This window comes from Cucurbita moschata, unplaced genomic scaffold, assembly GCF_002738365.1.
Source record: "Cucurbita moschata cultivar Rifu unplaced genomic scaffold, Cmos_1.0 Cmo_Scf00034, whole genome shotgun sequence".
Lineage (NCBI taxonomy): Eukaryota > Viridiplantae > Streptophyta > Magnoliopsida > Cucurbitales > Cucurbitaceae > Cucurbita > Cucurbita moschata.
In genome coordinates this window covers 1,473,835-1,497,079 of record NW_019268550.1, presented here as the reverse complement: position 1 = coordinate 1,497,079, position 23,245 = coordinate 1,473,835, and the positions used below count along the sequence as shown (strand labels likewise).

The following is a 23,245-nucleotide window of genomic DNA, read 5'->3' as shown; positions in this document are numbered from 1 at the left end:
TTTTTTTTTTTTTTTTTTTTTTTTTTTTTTTTTTTTTTTTTATATATATTTTAAATATCATGTATATTTTATTGAGATTCAGTTCTTCCAAGTAGAAAGAGAGAGAGAATTAATTTTTTTAAATAAAATCCTTTTTTTTTTGGATCCAGGCAACTGAAAGCCCTTAGGCCCAATGGGCTACTCTTTCATTTCCATTGGGCTCTTCATGTCAGGCCCATTTGATTTTGGTCAACTTTGACTTTATATTCTTCTTAAAGCTTGAATGAGAAGTTTTTAGTTTTAGGATTTTGTCTTTTAATACACTTCTAATTAATTTTAAAGTGTAATAAAATATTAACTTTCAATTTTTTTTTTTGTCCAATAAATCGTCCAATTATTATTATTATTTTTTTTTATATAAAATTTACGGACCATTTAACATAAAATTTAAGTTTACATCTATTATTAGACATAAAATTAAAATTAAAAGTTCATTAAATTCACATTTTAAGAATTTATTAGGACAGATAAATTTATTTTTTCTTAATATTGCTTCTCTCAGTCAATCTAATTTTTATGAGTTTTTTTGTTTTTTGTTTTTATGTCAATTTAATGATATATATATATATTTCTCCCTAACTAATATTATATACGGTTGTTGTTGTTACTCTCTTCTCTTACTTGTTTATATAACGTATCTTTTAAAAATCTCTCTTTGTCCTCGTTTTCTAAAACCTTCTCTTAAACTGAGGCCAAAGCCTCGAGCATGCATCGCTTGGTCGTTCCTCGTTTTCTAAAACCTTCTCTTAAACTGAGGCTAGAGCCCCGAGCATGCATCGCTTGGTCGTAGGCTATGTAAGAACGAATTGGCTTAGCTCACTTGTTGTTGAGAAGTGAGTGCCGCACAATCGCAAATACGCTACCTTGTGACAAATGGTATGTATATATATATTATTTCCCAATTTCTCATCTTCAACCCATGCAATAGAGTCCAAATTCCAAGTCAAATATAACCTAATCAAATTCTTCATATTTTATTTTCTAATAAAAAAACAAAACAAAAAAAAAATTGAAAGACTATTGACAAATTAAATATGAATAATCAAAACTTAGCTTTCAACCGTCGCAATTTAAATTAAATCTTTTTTCTTCTCCTTTTAAATGATCTTAGTTGCGGTTCAAACTAAAATCTGCACTTTATTTTTATTCATTTTATTTATTTGAGATCAATAAATAAGGTCCACGTCTTTTTTAAAAAAAACACAGCTTTTCATTATTTTCAAATAATTTCTTTTTGGGTTTTACATTGAAATTTGAGTTTTGACTTTAATTTTGTTGTTTTGTAAAATTGTAAACTATTATTTAAAAATAAATTTTCAAATATAGTTAAATGATTAAAATCACAAATATAAATAACTATCCCATGAATTGTTGCTTGAGCGAAAATTGGAACTCGAACATGAACACTATCAAAGGATTCAAAGGTAAGTTGGAATATATTTTAAACATAGAACAAAGTTGGGAGGGACATAGCCTATTTTAAAATACAGGTCTGTTCTTGATGCACATGATAGAAGCATCACTAAATTTCAATTTCAATAACCGACAGAATCACATACTTTTTGTTAGTTAATCAATTAAAATAGTGATTGAAAAATGAATAGGATTCAATTGACTTTTAACATCCATGAATAATGCACAATACAATAATCTGTATCAATTTCAGATGAGGAAGAAATGACAATGGCGGAGTAGGGTGGGCCGTTCAATCAATGATCACAGTCTCTTGCCGTCCTAAGCGTAGGCACGCATTTCCATATCAGTCTTTATTGCGCTTCAATTATGTGGTCCGTTTCCCGTCGAGATTTGTTTTTCCCCAGCGACTCAAAACTGATTTGATTCCTTTTTCATGTAGTTTTCAATCAAATCAATCTATTTCAAAGAGTTGAAACTAATCGCAAACAGAGAAGACGTCTGCCGCGTGATTTCGAATTCGAAAACGAAGATCGAGAAAAATCGAAGAAAGAAACTCAGAAACTCAGAAATTCGTAATTTCATCGATTCGTAATTAGTTACAAGTTTAGTTTCGGAGCTATTAATCCGAAACGGTTCCATTTCTGAATCTATGAGAGAAACACAGAATCGGTAGCTACACGATCAAACCAAAACTAAATCATCACAAACAAGAACATTCCGCGATTGCAACTACGCGAAGATCACAGAGAAAAATAGCGAGAGAGCATAAAAAAACCTGTGTCGTTAAGAAACAGAGATGATAATCAGGACTAAGAAACAGTGCGCTTGCCAGGACGATCGGCGACCTTCATAGTTTTATCGATCAACAATCGAGCTTTTCGGCTACGGATCTCAACCTTGACGCTGGAGCTTTTGTCCATCTTTATATACGGCTTCTTCGACTTCTTCAGCGCCTTCACCTTCGATTTTATGGATTCCACTAAACTGCCGAACTGATTCGCCATTGAAGCCACTCAAAACGGAGGACTCGAAGCAGAAATTTGATAGAATTAGGGTTCGGAAGAGAGAAAGAGAAGGAGATGGAATTCAGTTGAGGGAGATGTGAGATTCAGAGGTTTCCAACTCTGATTTCAGTGGCAAAGAAGTTCCATATATAGAAGAAGCACGCATGCCGTGTGGCATATTATGAACGTAAACAAGTGACCTCATTTTTCTTCCGAATTACAATTTTGCCACTCTTTTAACCTCGCTCCTGGTTTCCTAATTTATTGGAAACGTTGAATTTGGAACCAACGTGGATCATGTTAATTCTTATCAAATTATAACAAACCTTTGGAGAATTTGGAAAGTCAATTACTAATTCATTTCATCTAAACCCTAAACTTTAATTTTGTCTTAAATAAATATTACCCCATTAAATATTAAATATAAAATAATATATAAAAATTCAGACTACGAAGATTACAGTATAATTTAATTTAATATATATAATTTATTAAATTAAACGTGTGAATTAGTAGTGTGAAATGGAAAATAAGGTTTAAGAGGTGTCAATTAAAATTTCCCTATTTTCATGACATATTATACGATGTCACAACTCATGATATGTTTGTTTATGAAATATATATATTTATTATAATTTTTTAAATGATTTTTAAATAAAAATAATATTGAAAATTAAAATTAAAAAAATTATTTTTAAATGAATAATAAACAGGAAATGAAATAGGTGGCACGATTCAGACGAAGCTTTCCGTCACCACCTTTTCCTGTGGAACTCTAATCATAACATATATGGATTAAAAAATTAAAATTTTAATCATTATATATATATAAATAAATAAATAAAAGAACTATATATATATATATTTATTGTATATGCATATGTGTTTATGGTGGAATAAATAAATAAATAAAAGAACAAAAGTTGTTCAACTTAAATAAAATAAAATAATAATAATAAATAATAAAAATAATTCCGACGTAATGGACAAAGGACGTTACAAAATGAAATCAAATATTTAAAGCAAGAAGACTTTAACTTCAAATTTAATGTGCTTGACTATTTAAAACAAATCGATAAAACCCTAAGCCCTTTGTTCACCTTTCACACTCAAACTAATTGTTATGATCAGATTAAATTTCATTTCATAAACGCTATTTATTGACAACATTCCATAAGAATTAATTATAAATTTCTCTTAAATCATATTACCAAAATTCTCTTAGCCATAATTACAAACACCTTGCATGCATTCAAATTCAGGCTCTATCCCTCATTCCTATTTTGCAGATCTTATCCCGAATCATCCCTTTCAAATCAACCGTTTCTCTTATCTCTCTGACTACCTCAACGTCGACGCTGCATCACTGCAGTCGACTACCGAGACAGTGGGCTATTGCGCCGGAGTATCAAAAGAAACAGAGGTCGCCGAGTTCTCATGGATGTGAGATGCTTCTGAGCTTGCTTCTAATTTAATGATATCTATTAAATAAGGTTCGAATCTGATCGAATGGTCAAAATCAAAACTAATGATCAACGACAAAAATTAAAAAACTTTTTATGAGATATCTTTTTATATTCTAACTGACAAATAAGAAATAACAAAAGAAAACAATTTTTTGAAAAAAGAAAAAAAGAGAACAGCTTTTAAATGCAACAACTTCCAAACTACCTATTTATTTCTTACACCGAAAAGAGGTAAACAGAAGAACAAAGGGAGTTACCCTCTGGTTCACGAGCGATATAAATCTGATTATACGATCGAATATTAATGTCCTCTCGACATACCGAAAAATTTTCAATCCATAATACGTAATGTGAATACTTAGAAATGATTACCTTAGGCTAATCAAATCATGATACATAATTATGATATCGTGACCCGAAGAAACTTAGTAAATCTAGTTTCTTTAACCTGGATTATATAAAAGTTAACAATTAGTCACTAATTAAACATAATTACACTAATATAATTTCCCAAACTTACAGAAGAATCTCTTCCTTTTGTCACTAATTCTATTTAAATAATCTCATGGCTTCCTCTGGCTATCTGTGTAGATATAATCAGCATGGGCTGCAAGAGTTTTCCTCATCAAGCAATATTCTTCTCCAATTTCTTCACAACTCTCCTCCTCCAAAGCATCATCCCCAGCCTTCAACTTCCCAAAAAGAAGGAAAAAAAGCACACAATATTCACTACAATTTTCTTTCTTTATAGAAAGACATATTAACAAGAGCAATTGCTGATAAATTTACGTACCCCGTCTCGAGAAGTCCCGGGAAAAGCATTTGAAAAGCCTGGAACAGGCACAGGCCGAGCGCCGATGGTGGTTGCCGAGGAGACAAAGGAGAAGAAAAGGAAGAGGAATGTGAAGATGGAGGTTAAGAGTTTGGAAGCCATATGAGAGAGATGGGGAAGAGGAAGGACTGTGGAAATGAATATAAAGGGATTGTGGAAGGGCAAAATTGGAACTTCAAGCCAAAAGTAACCAGCATGGATTTTGTACTCATGAGTTTTTTCCCCTCATAAAAAAAGTTATTATCATTGAATATCTATGCTTAAAGTTAAATATAAACCTGTCGAAAGAAATAATTAGGAAAGGTTTAAAAGAATGCGTTTATGACTATTCTCGTGACTATGTGTCGGACCATGCTTGGTTGTCCTATTCCATTGGGACGATTTAGATTTTTCAGGAACATATAGAATAAATTAATTTTTAAAAATAATTTATCAAGTACACAGAGAAGATTAGCAGGATTTCTATGCAAGGACAACATATACAAATCGAGAAATTATCTGAATCCTAAACCTGAGGCATTATAAAAAGTATCTACTTGATTAGAGTTAGAGCGGGACCTCAAAGCTTAAGAGTGTAAAGAATATAATGAAATGATTCATAAGGACATTACTTGGATCCCATGTTATCAAAGTAATGTGTGCTCGAAATATATTGAAGAATTAATAGTTCTAATCTATTAGCTCAAATGTTTTTGGACCTTTTATGACGAACAAACCATAAGTTAACTGAATAAATTATTCATACTCCTCAAACGGTTGAAGATTCAAATCTCTAGCTCTCGTCGCGATGTGTTTCCTTTTGTGGTGGGGAGTTGGGTTGGAAAGGGAATCCTAGCATAACAAGTTGCATCAAATGTAGGAAACAAAACTAAGAAAGCACAATGATAATGATTACAAATAAGCATGCCTCTCTTATAGGCATCCAAAAGTTGCAAACCATAGTGGTGTTTCAATGATTCTTATGTGGGTAGGTCCTCTAAAAATGATTTGGATTTCCCTAATAATCATTTCTCTTCTTGAGGATGTAGTGGAGGAGGTCAAGAACATAGCCACCACTTACTATTATAATCATACCAACCTTGCAAGTTTCTTTATCATCCCGAATTCATTAGAGATAAAGAAATCCAAACATTCTGTCTTTAAGAAGATAAGTAATGTCTTGATTCGGTAAGCTCTGTGGCATCAACAAAACCTTACAATCTAAATCACCCAGAAATAGTTTTATTCAAACCACCAAATCTAGTTGACTTAGTGTTCTTCCATATCCTAATTAAAAATAACTCGATTTTAGACTAGTTCTTGTAGATATTTCTCGCACAACTATGATGACTTGCACAATAGAAACCAAGGCGTGCATTTGGCCTTTGTAAACCAACTTTGTAAACTATTCTATTCAATAGCCAGGTCAAGATTTCAAGAATTGAAGTTTTCATAATAAATGTGTGTGGGAGAGAGCTATGGACCATTACATTGTTTGAATGACATAATAAAATCTTGTGGGAAAGGAGGAGAGAGAGAAAAAGTAGAAGCAATAAGAGGCACTTAAGAGGGAGATACGAAAGGATCATATGTGGTCAACTCTCTATGATATCTGCCTCTTTGCCAATGTGCAAAAGTCAGCCGTTCATATTAAATCTTCACGGGCTTCTCTACTCATTTCCCACAGTTGCAAATACAGTTAGATCTCTACAGTGTCTATACCACATAAGATTTTGTGGCTGATATCTCTAAAAGATCTAAAAGTTTGCATTTCTGGTAATGAGTAAAGCTCAAATTTGTTCTGTTTTTGGAAAAAGCACATACGGGTAGACATGCCTCCATACTGTTTTGGGAAAGGATACACCAACTTGGAGAGAGAGTGTAATGGCCTAGGCCCACCGCTAGCACATATTGTCTTCTTTGGGCTTTCTCTTTTGGGTTTCGCCTCAAGGTTTTAAAACTCATTTGCTAGAGAAAGGTTTCGACACCCTTATAAAGGGTGTTTCGTTCTCCTCCCCAACCAATGTGGGATTGTGGGATCTCAAACAGCCATGTAGGGTAGATGCCTCCGGAGCACTATCATGAGAGTTAATGGCCCTGGTAAAGAGAAGGGGTTTGGGTACGGCTGAATGATTAAGGCTTTTGAGAAAGGATTTGGCAGAGGAAAAAAAAAAAACCTCGTTGGCCTCATGAGGCCAAACCCGAATGGCTAGTCGGAAGTCTAAAGGAATATTTGATAATAGGAGTCTTAATTCAGCTAATTTAGATACTTCATAGAACCATGAATTAAGGCTCGGTGATTCAATATATTCTTTCATGGGCCGTAAGAAGTGTGTAGAGAGATACTTCCAGGGAGGTTATTAAGGGGCTTTGAGCCATTTTGCATCAATAGCTAATCGCCAAAGAGCCCTTTTCTCCTTTTGGTAGCGTCACATCCACTTGGTTAAGAGTGCATGGTTTTTGTCTTTAATGCTATAGAGGCCCAATCCACTTTTTTCAATGGGAAGGAGAACTTTATCCCGTTTGACAAGATGCTTGCAGATATCATAGGTATTCCCTGCTCAATGGATGTAACAGCCCAAGCTCAAGCCCAAGTCGAAGCTCACCTCTAACATGTGTCCAAGTCCAAGCTCACCTCTAACATGTGTCGTTTATTTTGGGCTTCCTCTCAAGGTTTTAAAACTCGTCTACTAGGGATAGGTTTCAACACCCTTATAAGGAATGCTTCGTTTCGTTCTCCCCTCCAACCGATGTGAGACCTCACAGCCCACCCCCCTTGGGGACCCAGTGTCCTCGCTAGCACATTGCGTGTCTAGCTCTGAAACCATTGTTTAAGTCCATCGCTAGCAAATATTGTCCTCTTTGGACTTTCCCTTCTAAGCTTCCCCTCAAGGTTTTAAAACGCATATACTAAGGAGAAGTTTCCACACCCTTATAAACAATGTTTCGTTTCCCTTTCCAACCGACGTGGGACCTCGCAATGGAAGTTCTGGAAATGTCTTTCAATCATCTCAGCACCCTTTGTCGGCATTTGAAGGCGTAACTAGGATAGGAAGGTTGGATAGTGTTGCTTGGAGATGAGATAATCTTCCACCTCCAGATATATGAGAATTTTCCAGTCATTCTGTTTTTTGTTCCTTCTAAATACCAACAATTGGGGCCCAAAAGGAGAGGTTTTTGGGGTTGCCATTTCAAGTAACACCTTGTAAGTGTTTGACCACCCCCTCCCCCTTAGTTTTCAGAAACTAACACACAATATATACGATAAACTCAATGGCATTGTGCATAAACTAAAAGATTCTAATAGAAAGTACCTGACTACCTTTTCCTCCTTTCGCTTAGTTTCGGTTTCTTATGTGCGTTCTTTCAGTTGTGCAATGTACTCCTCAAATATTTCCCTACAAAATTAAATTCAAACACAATTCGAGTAAAATAAAGGGTCAGGACAGTTTGTAAAGGCAAAGATCCCTCTTATTAATACTAACTGAGACAAAAGAATCGAATGGTGATCTGCAGGCACAAAGTATTTCTTCCAACTCTAGAATAGAGAAGAAATGAATCATGGCAAACGTAAAACTAGAGCAAAAAAGTTAACGCCGTCATTTCGACACTACTTACAATTGCAGAAACCATCGAGTCTTGTCCAGGGAACACCTTGGCCAAGAGGCTGAAAATGCGGAGAAGGAAGTCTAACAATCGAAGCCCACTACTAGTAATATTGTCCTCTATGGCCCATTACGTATAGCCATCCGCATCATTGTTTTAAAACGCGTCTACCAGGGAGAGGTTTCCACACCTTTATAAAGAATGTTTCGTTCTCCTCCCCAACCAAAATGGGATCTCACGATCCACCCCCTTGGGGACCCAAGGTTCATGTTGGCACACCATCCGATGTCTGACTCGGATACTATTTGTAACAGCCAAAGTCTACCGCTAGCAGATATTGTGCACTAATCAATCAAAAAAGGATCCAATCCAAAAGAACAAAACGTAATGGATAATTGCACAACACCCTGGAGAGTGAAGTCCACATAGAGGCATTGAATCTAGCAAGAGACTAAACCTCTCACAAAGACCTTCCAAGCATCCATGAATACATGATTTAAGGGTATCACGATTTCGATAAGAGAAGAACCCAAGCCCTTGGAAGGTATCGTCCAAGAGACATGCCTACGAGTACATACCACCGCCAAGGCACCCTTGGTTGTTACAATATAGAATCAGATACCCCAAAAATTCCGAAACCTCTTCCCTGCTCCAATATGAAACAGTTTCGCTACCGATTATACCAATATTTCCTAATGCGCGCCCAGAAGTGCCAAGAAGGAAAACCCGTGGAAACAAACAGCAATCAAGCAATCCACGTAGGGGGAAAAATGAACAATCAATTAGACAGTAATGCAGCAATACCAGGAGGAGACCAGGATTAAAGTAGCGCCGTAGAAGTGAACAACCAATTGATGAATAGGGTTTAACAACCAAAAACAGAATTAAAAAAAAAAAAAAAAATACCCGGGCGAAGAAAGTACGAATGGAGAATGATACAGCGCCGTGAATCAGGATTGAAGGAAGTGCGCGAATAAATTGGAGATTTAAACCTCCGGGCAGAGAATTTGGTGCCATGGGCGAAGTTTCCTAGAGTGATGTGCTCGTAGAGCTGCCCAGCGGCTGGGCTGCCATGGAATTGGAAGCTCTAGGCGCGCGCTCTTATACACGGTCTTTCTATTTTTAGAATGAACCTACCATTTCGAGGTGAGATACAAAACGTGACTAAACTCTCAATTGACACTCGTTTGGATACCTCTAGATAGTAACATGATGTGATGGAAGAAAATGTTACATCATCCCCATCCCCACACCAAGAAAAATGTATATTAAAATCAATTTAAAACATAAGCAATGTTAGAGAGAACACGGTGACATAAGTGTAAAAAACAAGTTTGAGGAAGGTCGAGTAAAACCCTGGTCCATATTCTCAAAAGTTTGAGTTTCGATATGAGTTTTGACATACGACTCTAGAGTTATCTATCTATATGAAAAAACTGAAATTTCGCTAAATTTGGTATCAATCGAACACTCAACCACGCTCCATAAGAGTATATGACCGCTTGCCAAAATCATATCTACCCCATAATGATCAGAAATGCCTAAAAATGTATTATACGAGGAAGCATAATGTCAGCTCTCTACCATTTTTAGATCTTGTGACCTAAACGTGTCATAGTGAGGGCGAGGAGTATCTCAAGCGACTTTATTTGAAATGAGTTTTTCAAAAATAGTATTGGACGACACGGGGTGCATCGACATTGCACCTCTGCCCATGTGTCGAAGGTTGACGTGTGTGGCTAGTGTAGAGACAAGTCGACTAGAGTAGCAAATGCTTGATTATGCTTCAAAATAACAATTTTTATAAATATACGTTTTAAATTAAAAAAAAAAAAAATTGCTAAAATGGCAACTTCAAATTTCCTTGAATTATGGAAATAAAAATGGGAGAGAAAAAGTAATAAATACCCTAAAATAAATCGGAGAAAAACATATTTCCAACACGAGCGTCCTTAAATTCCTCGAAACAAACGGTCGCAAGGGGAAAAAAAGACCCTAAAATAAAGGGGAAATAAAATTAATTAAAAAATAAAATGGAAATATCGCAAATTACACCGTCTTAGAGGCTCCGCAGAATTTATATCCCCCACCCAAATCGACGGGCGGCTTCATTTCTTCCTTCGCAAGTTCGAACCCTAATTGTCAAAATCTGAGGTGAAAGGGCCAAATTCAACCATGAAATTGAGGCTGAGATCCGTGGAGTCCAAGGAGACTCTCAGAATTGAAGTTCCCGATCAATCTACCATCGAGCACCTGAAACAGACGCTCCTCCAGGCACTGTCTTCTTCCTTTTCCGCTGATTCTCTTCACCTCTCTCTCAATCGGAAGGACGAGCTTCAAGGATCGTCGCCGGAGGATTCGCTGCACTCCACTGGTATCACTTCAGGTGACCTTGTTTTCTTCACTTTTAAACCTTCCGGGTTTTCTTCTCGAGGAGGTACGTCGATTCAAGCTTCTTCACAAGATTCGTCTTCGTCGCGACCAGGAAAGGAAATTCAAGGCATCGATTGTGATATTAAAAAACCTAGGTTGGAGAATTCGATGCCTGAATCCATAGAATCCAAGTCCTTGGATGCAGAAATGACTACAGGCGGCATGGTCGAGGACGGGGAGAAATTTTTGGAGTCGGATTGTGAAGAAATGGACGTTGAGGAAGATCCAATCGTTGATGTGGTGAAGAAATGTTCGAGGCCGATCTTTTTGAGGAGAGTGCTGAAGGAGGAGCTAGGTTATGATCGTAATGCTCACAAGCTTTTGGTAACTGCCGTTCACGCAGTACTTCTGGAGTCTGGATTTGTGCTGATTGATCCTAATTTAGGTTCTGAGGATAATCCTTTCCGTATGCCGGAAGATTGGCCTTCCCCATCGTTTACGATGTCGCTTTGGTACACCCTACCTAAACTTTTGGCCAAGGAGGACAAGAGTTCTACCATGACTGAAGTAGTTTTATTGAAGTTTCAGAGTTTGGGGCACTTTGTTAATGTTTATGGGTCTCTTAACTGCAGTAGAGGATCTAGTGTTTATCGTATATCTTTGGATGAGAGAAAATTTGCACCAAATCTTGATCTGATTTGGGTGGATTCAGTATCCAGCTACATAATGGATGAAAAAGAAGGGGACCCAGATAAACAAGTTTTTGAACTCTGGAAGCTAGTGAAGGATGCTCTTGCATTGCCACTCTTGATTGATCTCTGTGAAAAAACTGGTTTACCAACTCCTGCAAGCTTTATGCTACTCCCAGCTGATCTGAAGATGAAGATCTTAGAGGCTCTTCCTGGTGTTGATATTGCAAGAGTTGAATGTGTGTGTACTGAATTGCTTTACTTGGCCTCCAGCAATGAGCTGTGGAAGATGAAGTTCACTGAAGAGTTTGGTTCCGAGGACAGTGTTTCAGGAAAAAGGCTATGGAAGTCACAATTTGTTGCACGTTACGAAAACGAAAAGTTGAGAAGCAGGAGAACTAACCATGTGAGGGATTTTCTTAGTTTAGGGTGGCCGGTGCGTCGACCCCCTTATCCGTTCCCAGCTCCTCATGTTATTGGGGGAGATTATGATATTGTGCCTAGTATCAGGCTCCCTACACATGGAATTCCTGGACAATCGTTACGGTGGACGCCGAGGCGTCGACAAGTTTTCATTCCACATTACGATTTGATAGGACGATGAGGACTGAATCTGAGCTCCATCTATAGGCAGTTTTTATTATAGTTTTGTGTGCTTCGTTATGTAAAGGAATAAGGTGTGGGAAATCTTGCCAGAATGGAGATATCAGGTTAGGCCATGGATCTTTGTAAATATTGCTTGCCTCAAAGCTCTTCTTGTTGCTTGAATAGAGATATTTCTTTATGAAGTTTGCTTCCTCAACTGTAGACTGGAATATTATCAGTTCTTTTGTTTAAGCAGAAAAGTTCTATAATTGTTGATTGTGTTTCGGTTGAAGGATTTTGATTAGTTGGGATCAAATATAAAGTGGAATATTGTGTAGTTTTTGCTTATAACTGATAACATGTTGCTGGGATTATTATGTTCAAATTATTAATAATTATTATATGCAAAAAGTTAAATTATAATTTTAGTCTCACTTCTTCCATGGTACTTTTTGTAACATGTCACAATTTGTAGCTGGTAGTCTCTGTGTCATTTGTTTGAGTTAATGAGTTAATTAAAAGAACGAAAAAAAATATGCAACCGCTTTTATATATCTATGACATTTAACTAATGTTTTGTGGGTTAACGTTGTGGTTAAAGGATGAGTAATTTTGTTTAAAAAGACGTTTAACTAATGTTTTGTGGGTTACATTGTGGTTAAAAGTTCGAGTAATTTTGTTTAAAAAGACGTTTAACTAATGTTTTGTGGGTTACATTGTGGTTAAAGGTTCGAGTAATTTTGTTTAAAAAGTAGGTTTTAAAAAAATCAATTATATATCTACGCCGCCCCCCGACATTTCATTAATGTTTTGTGGGTGGGTTAACGTTGTGGTTCGACATTTCATTAATGTTTTGTGGGTGGGTCAACGTTGTGGTTAAAGGTTGAGAAAGACGTTTAACTAATGTTTTGTGGGTTACATTATGGTTAAAAGTTCGAGTAATTTTGTTTAAAAATTAGGTTTTAAAAAGATCATTAATGTTTATGTTTTGTGGGTTAACATTATGGTTAAAGGTCGGAGTAATTTTGTTTAAAAAGTAGGTTTTAATTTTTGTATCAAATAGGTTAATGAACTTAACAAAAAAAAAACTAAATTTTTAATTTTGTGTATAATAAATCTAAAAATTTTTAATTTTATGTATAATAAATCTAAAGAATTTTTAATTTTGTATTTAACATTTTTTTTGGTACCTTTTTAAAAGTTTTTACAAACATGAAATTAAAATAAAAGTTTATTGTTCTTGCGTTTAGATACAAGATTAAAATGCCGAGGAAATTCTTCATCATATAATAAACTTTTTTCATTAAATTTATTTTTTCATGCATAAAGAAAAACATTTTTCATTGAAATTTATTTGTAATTATCCTAAAAGATGAATTAATTAATTCCTACAACTATAAGGTGGGCGGAGATCAATTATTATTTAAAGTTTTGACATATTTAAAAAAAGANTCGTGTCCTTTATCGAATTTTCCCTCGCGTCTTCTCCACGTCATCCATCGGGACATGTGCTATGCAAAAGTGTGCATGTGTTGTGTTAGATTATTGTTATTATTTTTATGGAAAATATTGTACAATTTTCAAAATTGTTTACTCATGAGTTGACTCAAGATGAAAAAAACAAAAAACAAAAAACTTTTTATTCATTTAAATTTCACAATAATTTAATATTTTATCGTAAACAAAAAAAAAAAAAAAAAAAAAAAAAAAAAAAAAAAAAAAAAAAAAAAAAAAAAAAAAAAAAAAAAAAAAAAAAAAAAAAAAAAAAACCACAAATTGGAAAGATGAAAAATTAAACTTAAAATTTAACCAAAATGAGGGGGAAAATGTCGACAAGAGTACAAAGTGCCAACCGGATCCAAGCCCAAAGCCCAAAGCCCAAAGCCCAGCCCACGATTTCAGCCCATTACCCGCCAATATCTCGGATTCAAATTTGAAAAATGAAACCGACGAGAAAAAAGCGAATCCCTAACCATGGTTAACTCTCAACCAACCAGAGTAAACCAATTCTGGCTTAGCTGCCGTTCAATTTTCCACCAACGGTTAAAAAGAGACCACTACTTACGCTCGCTTCGTCTCCCACTATAAATACATCTCTTCCATCTCCTCCCTAAATCTATCCATCCAAAAAAAGGGTTTCAAAGGGGAAGGCGTCTTTACAAACGTCTTTCTTCCTCGCGAGAGTTTTTTTTCTCCATTTCCTGCTCAGATCTCTTCTTCGTTCTTCCATTTCTAAGCCAAAATGAGAGAGTGCATCTCAATCCACATCGGTCAGGCCGGTATCCAGGTTGGCAATGCCTGCTGGGAGCTCTACTGCCTCGAGCATGGTATTCAGGTATTCTACTGTTCCTTTCTTTTTTTGTTTTTTGCTTTCGTTCGCTCGATCTGTATGGAATTATCTACATTTCTGCATATAGCGCTTGATCTTGTTAGATTTCGAAGAGTTTTGTTGTTTTCATCTTATATCCACTCGATCTGCAAGGAATTGTGACATTTCTTTATCTATCATTGATGTAGCTCGAGTTTTGTTGTTTTTAGTTCGTTTTTTCTAAAGATATTTGTTGTTTTCCTTTTGTTCACTCGATCTGTAACGAATTGTCGGCATTTCTTCATCTAGCATTGTTATGGACTACGCTTTGGTGTTTTGTTAGATTCACGAGTCTTTTTTTCGCTCGCATCCAGTCGTTCATGTGGATCTATACTGTTTGTTTGATTTACTCCGTGTTTTTCCCAAAGCACGATGTGTACTTGAGATCTTTCGCTGTGTTTACGGATCTTCGTTAATGTGTTTTGGTATTCGTAAGTTCGCTAAACCTGCGTTGAATACCATCGCTACTCCCTTTCGTTTAACATAAGTGTAACATGTGCTGATTTATACATCGGGATCTTGAAATAGAAAATGATTCTTGCCGAATCTGTGAACCTTTTTTTTTTTTTTTTTTTTTTTTTCCATTTTCCATTGAATCAACGCTGTTTGAATTTCATATAAGCTGGCTTCGGATATTTGATTTTGTAATATGCGAAGAGAATTTGGTGGTTATTTCGCTGTGTTTACGGATCTTCGTTAATCTGTGTTTTGGTATTCGTAAGTTTGCTAAATCTGCGTTGAATACCATCGTTATTCCCTGCCGTTTAACAGAAGTGTAACATTTGCTGATGTATATACATCGGGATCTTGAAATAGAAAATGATTCTTGCCGATTTTTGTGTAAGATATATATATATATATATTTTTTTTTTCATTTTCCATTGCATCAACACTGTCTGAATTTCTTATAAGCTGGCTTCGTATCTTTGATTTTGTAATATGCTAAGATAATTTATTGCTTATTTTAGTCGTTGTTTATTCGGATCTCTGTTATATTAGTCTTCTTGTTGTTACGTATAAAATCCGAAGTTTAAGAAGCGCTTTCGTACGTCACGATAAACAGAATTCTCTAATTCTTGTCTGTAAAATCTGTACAGCCCGATGGCCAAATGCCAGGCGACACTACTCACGGTGGAGGGGACGATGCTTTCAACACCTTTTTCAGTGAAACAGGTGCAGGGAAGCACGTTCCTCGTGCGGTTTTTGTTGATCTTGAACCTACTGTTATTGATGAGGTGAGGACTGGAACTTACCGCCAACTCTTCCATCCTGAACAGCTGATTAGCGGCAAGGAAGATGCCGCCAATAATTTTGCCCGTGGTCACTACACCGGTAATTTCTCGATCTTGACGTCAATGGATATATATTCAATGTCTTCGTATTCACCTATTCCTTTATCTCTCTTCAGTCGGAAAGGAAATTGTTGATCTCTGCTTGGACCGAATCCGAAAGTTGGCTGACAACTGCACCGGTCTTCAAGGATTCCTTGTGTTCAACGCTGTTGGTGGTGGTACTGGCTCTGGTCTTGGCTCCCTCCTTTTGGAGCGTTTATCGGTTGACTATGGAAAGAAATCCAAGCTTGGGTTCACTGTTTACCCCTCTCCACAAGTCTCAACTTCTGTTGTTGAGCCATACAACAGTGTCCTCTCAACCCATTCTCTCCTGGAACATACTGATGTTGCCGTTCTCCTTGACAACGAGGCCATTTATGATATCTGCAGGCGCTCCCTTGACATCGAGCGTCCCAACTACTCTAACCTCAATCGTCTAGTCTCCCAGGTAATTAGTTTAAGAATTTTTGGATCAGATCTGATATGGTTCCATTAAAATCAACTATTAACACGATCTGTATGATTTCAGGTTATTTCGTCCTTAACTGCCAGTTTGAGGTTCGATGGTGCATTGAACGTGGATGTGAACGAATTCCAGACCAACTTGGTCCCGTACCCCAGAATCCACTTCATGCTTTCCTCATATGCACCAGTGATCTCAGCCGAGAAGGCCTATCACGAGCAACTCTCAGTAGCTGAAATCACCAACAGTGCCTTCGAGCCCTCATCCATGATGGTCAAGTGCGATCCCCGACACGGTAAGTACATGGCATGCTGCCTGATGTACCGTGGTGATGTTGTGCCAAAGGATGTGAATGCGGCTGTTGCCACCATCAAGACCAAACGTACCATTCAGTTTGTTGACTGGTGCCCCACTGGATTCAAATGTGGTATCAACTACCAGCCACCTACCGTTGTCCCCGGAGGTGATCTTGCTCGTGTCCAGAGGGCTGTCTGCAAGATCTCTAACTCTACCAGTGTTGCTGAGGTCTTCTCTCGTATCGACCACAAGTTTGATCTCATGTATGCCAAGCGCGCCTTCGTGCATTGGTACGTTGGTGAGGGTATGGAGGAAGGTGAGTTCTCTGAAGCTCGAGAGGATCTTGCTGCCCTCGAGAAGGATTATGAAGAGGTCGGTGCTGAGTCGGCTGAGGGTGAGGATGATGAAGGAGAGGATTACTAAGCAGCATGTTGCCAGATCCCACCTTATTGTTTGTTAGGAGTGGGCGCTCTCATTGTTGGTCTGTTCAGTCCCGTTCCTTTTTCTTTTCATTATATGAATTGTTATCGTTGCGACACTTCTGGTTTGCAAAGCATTTTGTGAATCAATTAATGTTTTAAATCAAATTTGCCATTACGTGAATGGCGTGTTATATTCCAAAATTGTCATGGATTTTTTTTTTATATTGAAATGTGCTAAAAAATTAAAAGATATTCTTTTATTGTTTTTTATTTAGAAAACTGGTATAAAATTTCCAAACTAATTCCGAAGCCAACGGAAAATTCTAGCATGGGGATTTATTTAAAAATATTTATGAAAATTTAAATGTTACATTGAAAATACGAATAATTGGCGCATGATTTGTCCTCTTTACTTCCTTTAAATAAAAAATAATAATATGCCTAAAAAGAGCCCACAAGAGCTCAAATTTCACAATTTAAAAACACTATATTAATAAAACTTCTCAAACCCTCCCCCAAAATTTAATAAATTAAAACTGCAACACAAAACTAAGAAGAATAAGAAAGAAAATTAATTTAATAAATTAAAACTGCAACAAAAAAGAATAAAAAAGAAAATTAATTTAATAAATTAAAACTGCAACACAAAACTAAAAAGAATAAAAAAGAAAATTAATTTAATAAATTAAAACTGCAACACAAAACTAAAAATAATAAAAAAGAATTAATTTAATAAATTAAAACTGCAACACAACTAAAAAGAATAAAAAAGAAAATTTTCAGCTAATAATCATTTTATTATATTATGAGAAATAATTTGACCCACAAGTTAAAATGTGTAAATCCTAGCCAAAAAGAAAAAGCAGCAGGAGCATGAGTCTTGTAACCAGAAAATTCTAGCTAATAATCATTTAGATATATTAATAATAATAGTAAGGAACATCAATTAACATTGGGAAGGGAAAACAAAGTAGTAGAAAACCAACCAATTAGGAGATTATGCGTCCGTCAATTTACCCGAGGAGCCATTTGTGACATTCTTTCGTCTTCTAAAAGAGCATATGGATCAACGTACGGTGGAGGTGATATTGGCGTTTTGGTGCCATCGTGAACAAAAGATGGTCCAAGAAACTGCATAAAAATAGTATTAGAGTAAAGATGTCGGTTTCGACCTCCTCTTAAGTACTTGGATATCAAACAGAAATTGGAGCAGTAATAAGAGAAAGGAGCCTTACAAAGTATAAAGCAAAAAAGAACGAAACAGTGACGACGATCAACGGCCAGAATCCTAAGAAGAACGTTCCTCCAATTGTTAGCAAAAGTTTAGCACGAGGGATCAACCCCTGAAAACCAAATGAAATGAATTAAAGCTGACATATGCAGTTGAAATGATAGAAATGAAAGGGAACGGACTATAATCAATCCGGTTAGGAATCCTAAACGTTTAATTTTGTATTTAGTAGATTTGTCGATTACAAAAAATTATTAAAGTTCATGAACTAAATTTGTAAATGTTAAAGTTCGAAGACCAAACAGACACAACCGACCATCATTCTTAGGGCAATCGTCCTATGCCAATCATATCAACATAATACTAAGATCCAATTAATGGATCACGCAGAAAAGATAAATGCATGATAAAGTTTATTCTGTTCCTTCCAGCACGAAATTAGAAATAAACTTCAGTTTTCCCAGGACTTTGTTTGGAAAAATAGAATATAATTCCAGTGCATGTAGAACTCAAATACTGCAGACTTCTATATTAAACCTTACGCTCAGATATGTTGGTGTTTCTCTACTGATTGACCGCTCCAAAACTGATGCTGCTAGCTAAGATTAACAGTATCATTGGTTCCAATTATGAGTTTTGGCATGTCGAAGTTAGACTTATAAAAAAATTACTAGTACGCTTCATATACGAATTACTAAGACAAATGATGTATGGAGAGAATAGCAGGCACATGATGCTGTTAACCTGCTATAAGTACAGAAAAAATGGGAGATTGTTGAATGACCGAATTGCTAATTAGGATCTGGAAAAGGGATCTGGTACTTTCTTCTTTGATTTGTCTTCATGTTTGATGGTGCTTTACAATAGAAAGCAAGTCTTTCTAATTGAGAATCACGGATGAAAGAAAGTTTGTGTTTGAGAAAGGATAGGAATTGTTACTTGGTTGATAGATTGCTTTCCACATTTTGGCGAAGGTTGGTGAAGGGTGCCTTTTTCAGGAAGTGAAGACTCTTCTTCCCTTATTTTGCCACTATATCAACGGTCTAACAGAAGAGGTTGGTTCAGCGTGTTCTATGTTAAGCCTTCATAAATAGTTGTATGCATTCAGTTAATATCTCTACCCTAATTGGTTGTATACTCGAGGCTAAAATTTGGGGCTAGAAGAGCTATTAGAAAGAGGAGAACCACCTGTTATTATGGAAGAAGTTCTCTCCGAGGGTGGCAGACTTGCTCTGATCTAGTTGGTTTTGAGTGGGATTCCTCTAAACTGAAATCTTCAAAGCTTGAACCACTGATCATTAAACTCAATGACTTCATCTCTTTTTTCGCGGGGGTGTGGGGAAGGTCCTTATCTTGTTGAGTTGTTCTAAAAGAGGGTGGTTTGGGCATTGAAAATCTAGCTTTCACAACTATTGCTCTATTAACCAAAGCCTGATATGTTGCAGTACAAGATCGATATCAGAAAATACAATCTACATTTAGGAAGCACTCAAAATCTATTTCGTTGTACCCATGCTAAATATTGTTTAATCTTTCATTTGAGAGTGGCTTCATTATTATTTTTAGGAAGGCCATTCAGTTGAAGGTGGTCTTTTAAAGTCTATTTTCCCTCTCTATAATCTCCCTCTTCAAAGAAATTTCCTCAGTTGATTTCTTTTCTTCTTTTGGGCAGTTTAGTCCCATTAACTTCACTTTCAAGAAAACTTAATTTAACAGAGCTTAACATCGACCGGGGTTTTGTATTTATCTATTAATCACTAGGATACAAGTGTTTGGGTTTTTTTTTTGCTAAACTAGGAAGAACTCGCTTCTGAAAAAGGTTAAATTCTACTCTTCTCTTTGCCGGTTGTGGGAGAATCAATATCATGGATTTATTTAAAATTGTCCTCGGTGGTTTGATTTCAATGGTGTGATCTTTGCAAGTAAGTTCATCCGAAGAGCTACTTCAGATGCATGTTTGCTGGGAAGATTTTGGAAGAAGATTTTCGGGCACCTGGCGCATGCTTTTCATTTCCAATTACCTACTTAGTGATGTGTGGAGGAGATTATTTTTCATCTACCATTTCATAACAACGACATGGTTTTTCTGCCGGCAGATTATGTTGTTGTTATTTGGAGTATTTAGTAGAAAGCACAAAGACTTCTAGGACAGAGAGGTCATGGGAGGATTTCTAAAGCTTGGCCCGCTGTAATGCTTCCCTTTAGGCTTTTGCTTCAGAAAAGTTTTGGTCGTCCATTTGTTTTGAATGGTTCTCAACGTTTGGAGCTAATTTTTGTAATTCTTTCTTACAGATCCCTTATTTGAACTTCGGTTTTGGTATGGCTGGCCAGTCTTTCGATATTCTTGGTGGGATAGTAATAATATTTTCCTCGACTGCTCACCAAATTCTGGTTATGTTGGTCATAACTCGTCAAGCATGGGAACAATAGAAAATGATAACGAAAAGATAACATGAATTTAAATATTCGAATAGCATATTCAATATACTCCAATAAAATCATAAGGAAATTAACCTCAAGGCCTTCACTGTTCAATTGCATGGAACGCTCCCTTTGATTGGATAGGCTTTTGTCAACTTCAGTTGAAACAGCACTTCTACGGGAAAAATCTCTGTTTTCTCCCTTCATCTCGCCACCAAGTCCAAAGTCAGTGTTGCTAGTATCCTCAAGCAAGGAAGTAGGAGTTATACCTCTCTTCTTCAGTTCCTTCATGAACAATGATTCTGGAGGTTCTTCACCTGAAGAAAGTAATGTAAAGTAACTTAAATCGACATAATCGAATGTATCAAACACAAAAACATTCTTGAATACGTTCAACTCAAGTAATGTACTACATACACACACGTCAGTGATGGTTTCTGAAGGTGTTGCAACTATTCTCAAACTAAATGAGAAAACTAATTACAATGGTTAGACTGATCCAAACTACGAAGGATGGGAAGCAGTGAATAATAAGGTCACAGTATGGTTGGTCAACTTGATGACAAATAAGATCGACGAAAGATTTCTATCGTACCTGGCATCTATGGAGATCTTGGGTGTAGTTAAAGCAACTTTCTCTAACCTTGGAAAACACACAGAATCCTTCAAAACTAAAATCCTTTTCCATAACCTACAACAGGGTGATTAACCAGTCCCTAACTAAAAATTACAGCCTTCTAGTAAGCTACTTGTGGCAGACTAGATTTATAGAAAATATATGCATGTGAACGTATGGCTTACATAACAAAGTATACGAAAATAGTTAAGAAAAGAGAATCCTAAGGTTCCTAATGAGGAATGTGAAAATTCCTACCACTAAGACCTATTATTAGAGATAACTGTGACGCAGATACAAACTTGGTTGGAACATCTAATCAGATGAACGCTAAAAGCTTTGCTCTAATAAGTAAAAGTTCTTCTATAATGGACCAAGAAAGGAAAGGCCAGATGTGAACGTAGTAGGAAGATGATGCATACAAAAGCGACTGGCTAGGAAAATAAGCTTGAAGGCGTTCTCGGCCTTCATATTGGAGGGCCAAAGCTAACCACGCCATTGTTACACAAGCTGAAGAAAACTCACACATCCGAAATGTAAACGCTTCTTAAAGGAGAAATCTGCCCTATGCAAAAGCTGTTCAAACAATCTAAACAAGCATGGCCAGCTAATACTCCTGTTGGCTTGGCACAGACTTGTAGCTTCTTCAAAGCTTCGACTATAAAAATTGGACCAATACAAATTTTCAAATTCCTATTTAATTTCATCTTCGTGGCCATGCCTATATTGACTCAAGAATAAAGCTCTAAAAAGAATTGGACGGCCAACTAAGTGATCTTCATTTGCAGCCGCAACCATTTTCCATCCCTCATTTACTTAACTAGCTTGATGGATACTGCACGATTTTGCTACATGATTGCGCTACTTCCTACGGAGTAAGATAACCGAGGAATGACGGACCATCTCAACAACAAACTACAACATACAACTTCTGCCTCTTTTAAGCAAGATGATGCCTACGATAGTGAGCATCTACTATCTTACTCTGTTGACTGCAGCACAATCAACGAGTAAAATCATGCGAGTTCCATCCAAATATTCGTTCATCATTCCCGAATTATCTCGTCTCTATTTCTCGCTATGAAAATAACTAACAAACACGAACATCATTTCATCAAGACATCCGAACAAGGCAAATGCACTGAGTAAGAGAATTAAGGAATGAGGAACGAATAGCTGGATGAATCTCATCTCTCACGATTTTGCGACGTGATTGAGCTACTGTCAACAGAAGAAGATAATTCAGAAGCGACGGACCAACTGAGCTGCAAACTACACCATGCAACTTCGGCCTCATCGAAGGAATAGGCTGCATACCGTCTCTCTATCTCGTTTAAGTCAATGATGACGAACATGAATTCATGAAGAAATCCGAGCGAGGCAAACACATTGAGAGAGATAAACCAGGAATGACGGACGAATAGCCGGATGGATTCTCACACGATTGTCTACAAAGAGAGAGAGTTTAGGACTAAGAATGACAGACTATCCGAACAAAACCACATCAGTAACTATTGCCTCATCTAAGCCAGTTAACTAGTTGCCTCTCTATCTCTCGCTTTCAATATTACAAGACGAAGTCTACAACAACGAACAACAAATCATCAAGAAAATGCGCTGAGAGAAAAACAAATGAGAAAAAGAAGACCGCAAAAAGCAGAAGCAGAAACAAAAGAAGAAGAAGAAGAAGAAGAAGAGCGGTCAAAACTTGCCGTTGCTTTCCTTATCAGAATCCTGAGCAGCACAACGGAAACTCAACCTTCTACGAACGCAGCCATATCGCAAACTCCTCCGACGGCCATGGAGCAGTGTAAACCTCCTAGTGGAATCCAACTCCGAGAAGAACCGGCTTGATTGAGAGCCAAACTTCGGCTGAGAGATTGAAGGAGGAGAGACAGTTGATTTAAGAATTTGCAGAACAGCCATAGCTTGGGTAGCTAGAGCTTTCTTTCTCCCAGTGAATTCAATGGGAGAAATAGCTTCATCTCAGTTTTCAGAAAACAACAAAATAAAATGAAATACAAGCGGAGGCGAGGAATAAAAGCGTATACGCATCAGCTGGTGCGCATTTTAGCAAAATCTCAGATTAAACACTAATTTGCGCATG

At 36.6% G+C, this 23,245-nt stretch overlaps 5 protein-coding genes across 5 annotated transcripts; 2 read left to right on the top strand and 3 right to left on the bottom strand.

Annotated features, from left to right (window-relative positions):
• Positions 1-2,006: 2,006 nt before the first annotated feature.
• Positions 2,007-10,060, bottom strand: LOC111430789. Its single transcript, XM_023067196.1, has 2 exons — positions 10,049-10,060; positions 2,007-2,577 (listed from the first exon to the last, which is right to left on the bottom strand). The coding sequence occupies exon 2, from the start codon at positions 2,457-2,459 to the stop codon at positions 2,265-2,267; it is 195 nt and encodes a 64-aa protein (XP_022922964.1). The 5' UTR covers positions 2,460-2,577; positions 10,049-10,060; the 3' UTR covers positions 2,007-2,264.
• On the bottom strand, positions 4,246-5,209 carry LOC111430788 (phytosulfokines-like). Its single transcript, XM_023067194.1, has 2 exons — positions 4,719-5,209; positions 4,246-4,617 (listed from the first exon to the last, which is right to left on the bottom strand). The coding sequence occupies exons 1-2, from the start codon at positions 4,857-4,859 to the stop codon at positions 4,489-4,491; spliced, it is 270 nt and encodes an 89-aa protein (XP_022922962.1). The 5' UTR covers positions 4,860-5,209; the 3' UTR covers positions 4,246-4,488.
• A 324-nt stretch (positions 10,061-10,384) lies between the features above and the next one.
• LOC111430729 (F-box protein SKIP22-like) lies at positions 10,385-12,273 on the top strand. The gene has a single exon (XM_023067119.1). The coding sequence runs from the start codon at positions 10,518-10,520 to the stop codon at positions 12,006-12,008; it is 1,491 nt and encodes a 496-aa protein (XP_022922887.1). The 5' UTR covers positions 10,385-10,517; the 3' UTR covers positions 12,009-12,273.
• A 1,815-nt stretch (positions 12,274-14,088) lies between these two features.
• On the top strand, positions 14,089-17,044 carry LOC111430659 (tubulin alpha chain-like). Its single transcript, XM_023066990.1, has 4 exons — positions 14,089-14,324; positions 15,455-15,689; positions 15,766-16,136; positions 16,218-17,044. Exons 1-4 carry the CDS (start codon positions 14,232-14,234, stop codon positions 16,869-16,871), a joined length of 1,353 nt encoding a protein of 450 aa, XP_022922758.1. The 5' UTR covers positions 14,089-14,231; the 3' UTR covers positions 16,872-17,044.
• Positions 17,045-17,754: 710 nt separating this feature from the next.
• LOC111430640 lies at positions 17,755-23,167 on the bottom strand. Its single transcript, XM_023066969.1, has 4 exons — positions 22,851-23,167; positions 20,616-20,839; positions 18,106-18,213; positions 17,755-18,001 (listed from the first exon to the last, which is right to left on the bottom strand). The coding sequence occupies exons 1-4, from the start codon at positions 23,062-23,064 to the stop codon at positions 17,879-17,881; spliced, it is 669 nt and encodes a 222-aa protein (XP_022922737.1). The 5' UTR covers positions 23,065-23,167; the 3' UTR covers positions 17,755-17,878.
• Positions 23,168-23,245: the final 78 nt, after the last annotated feature.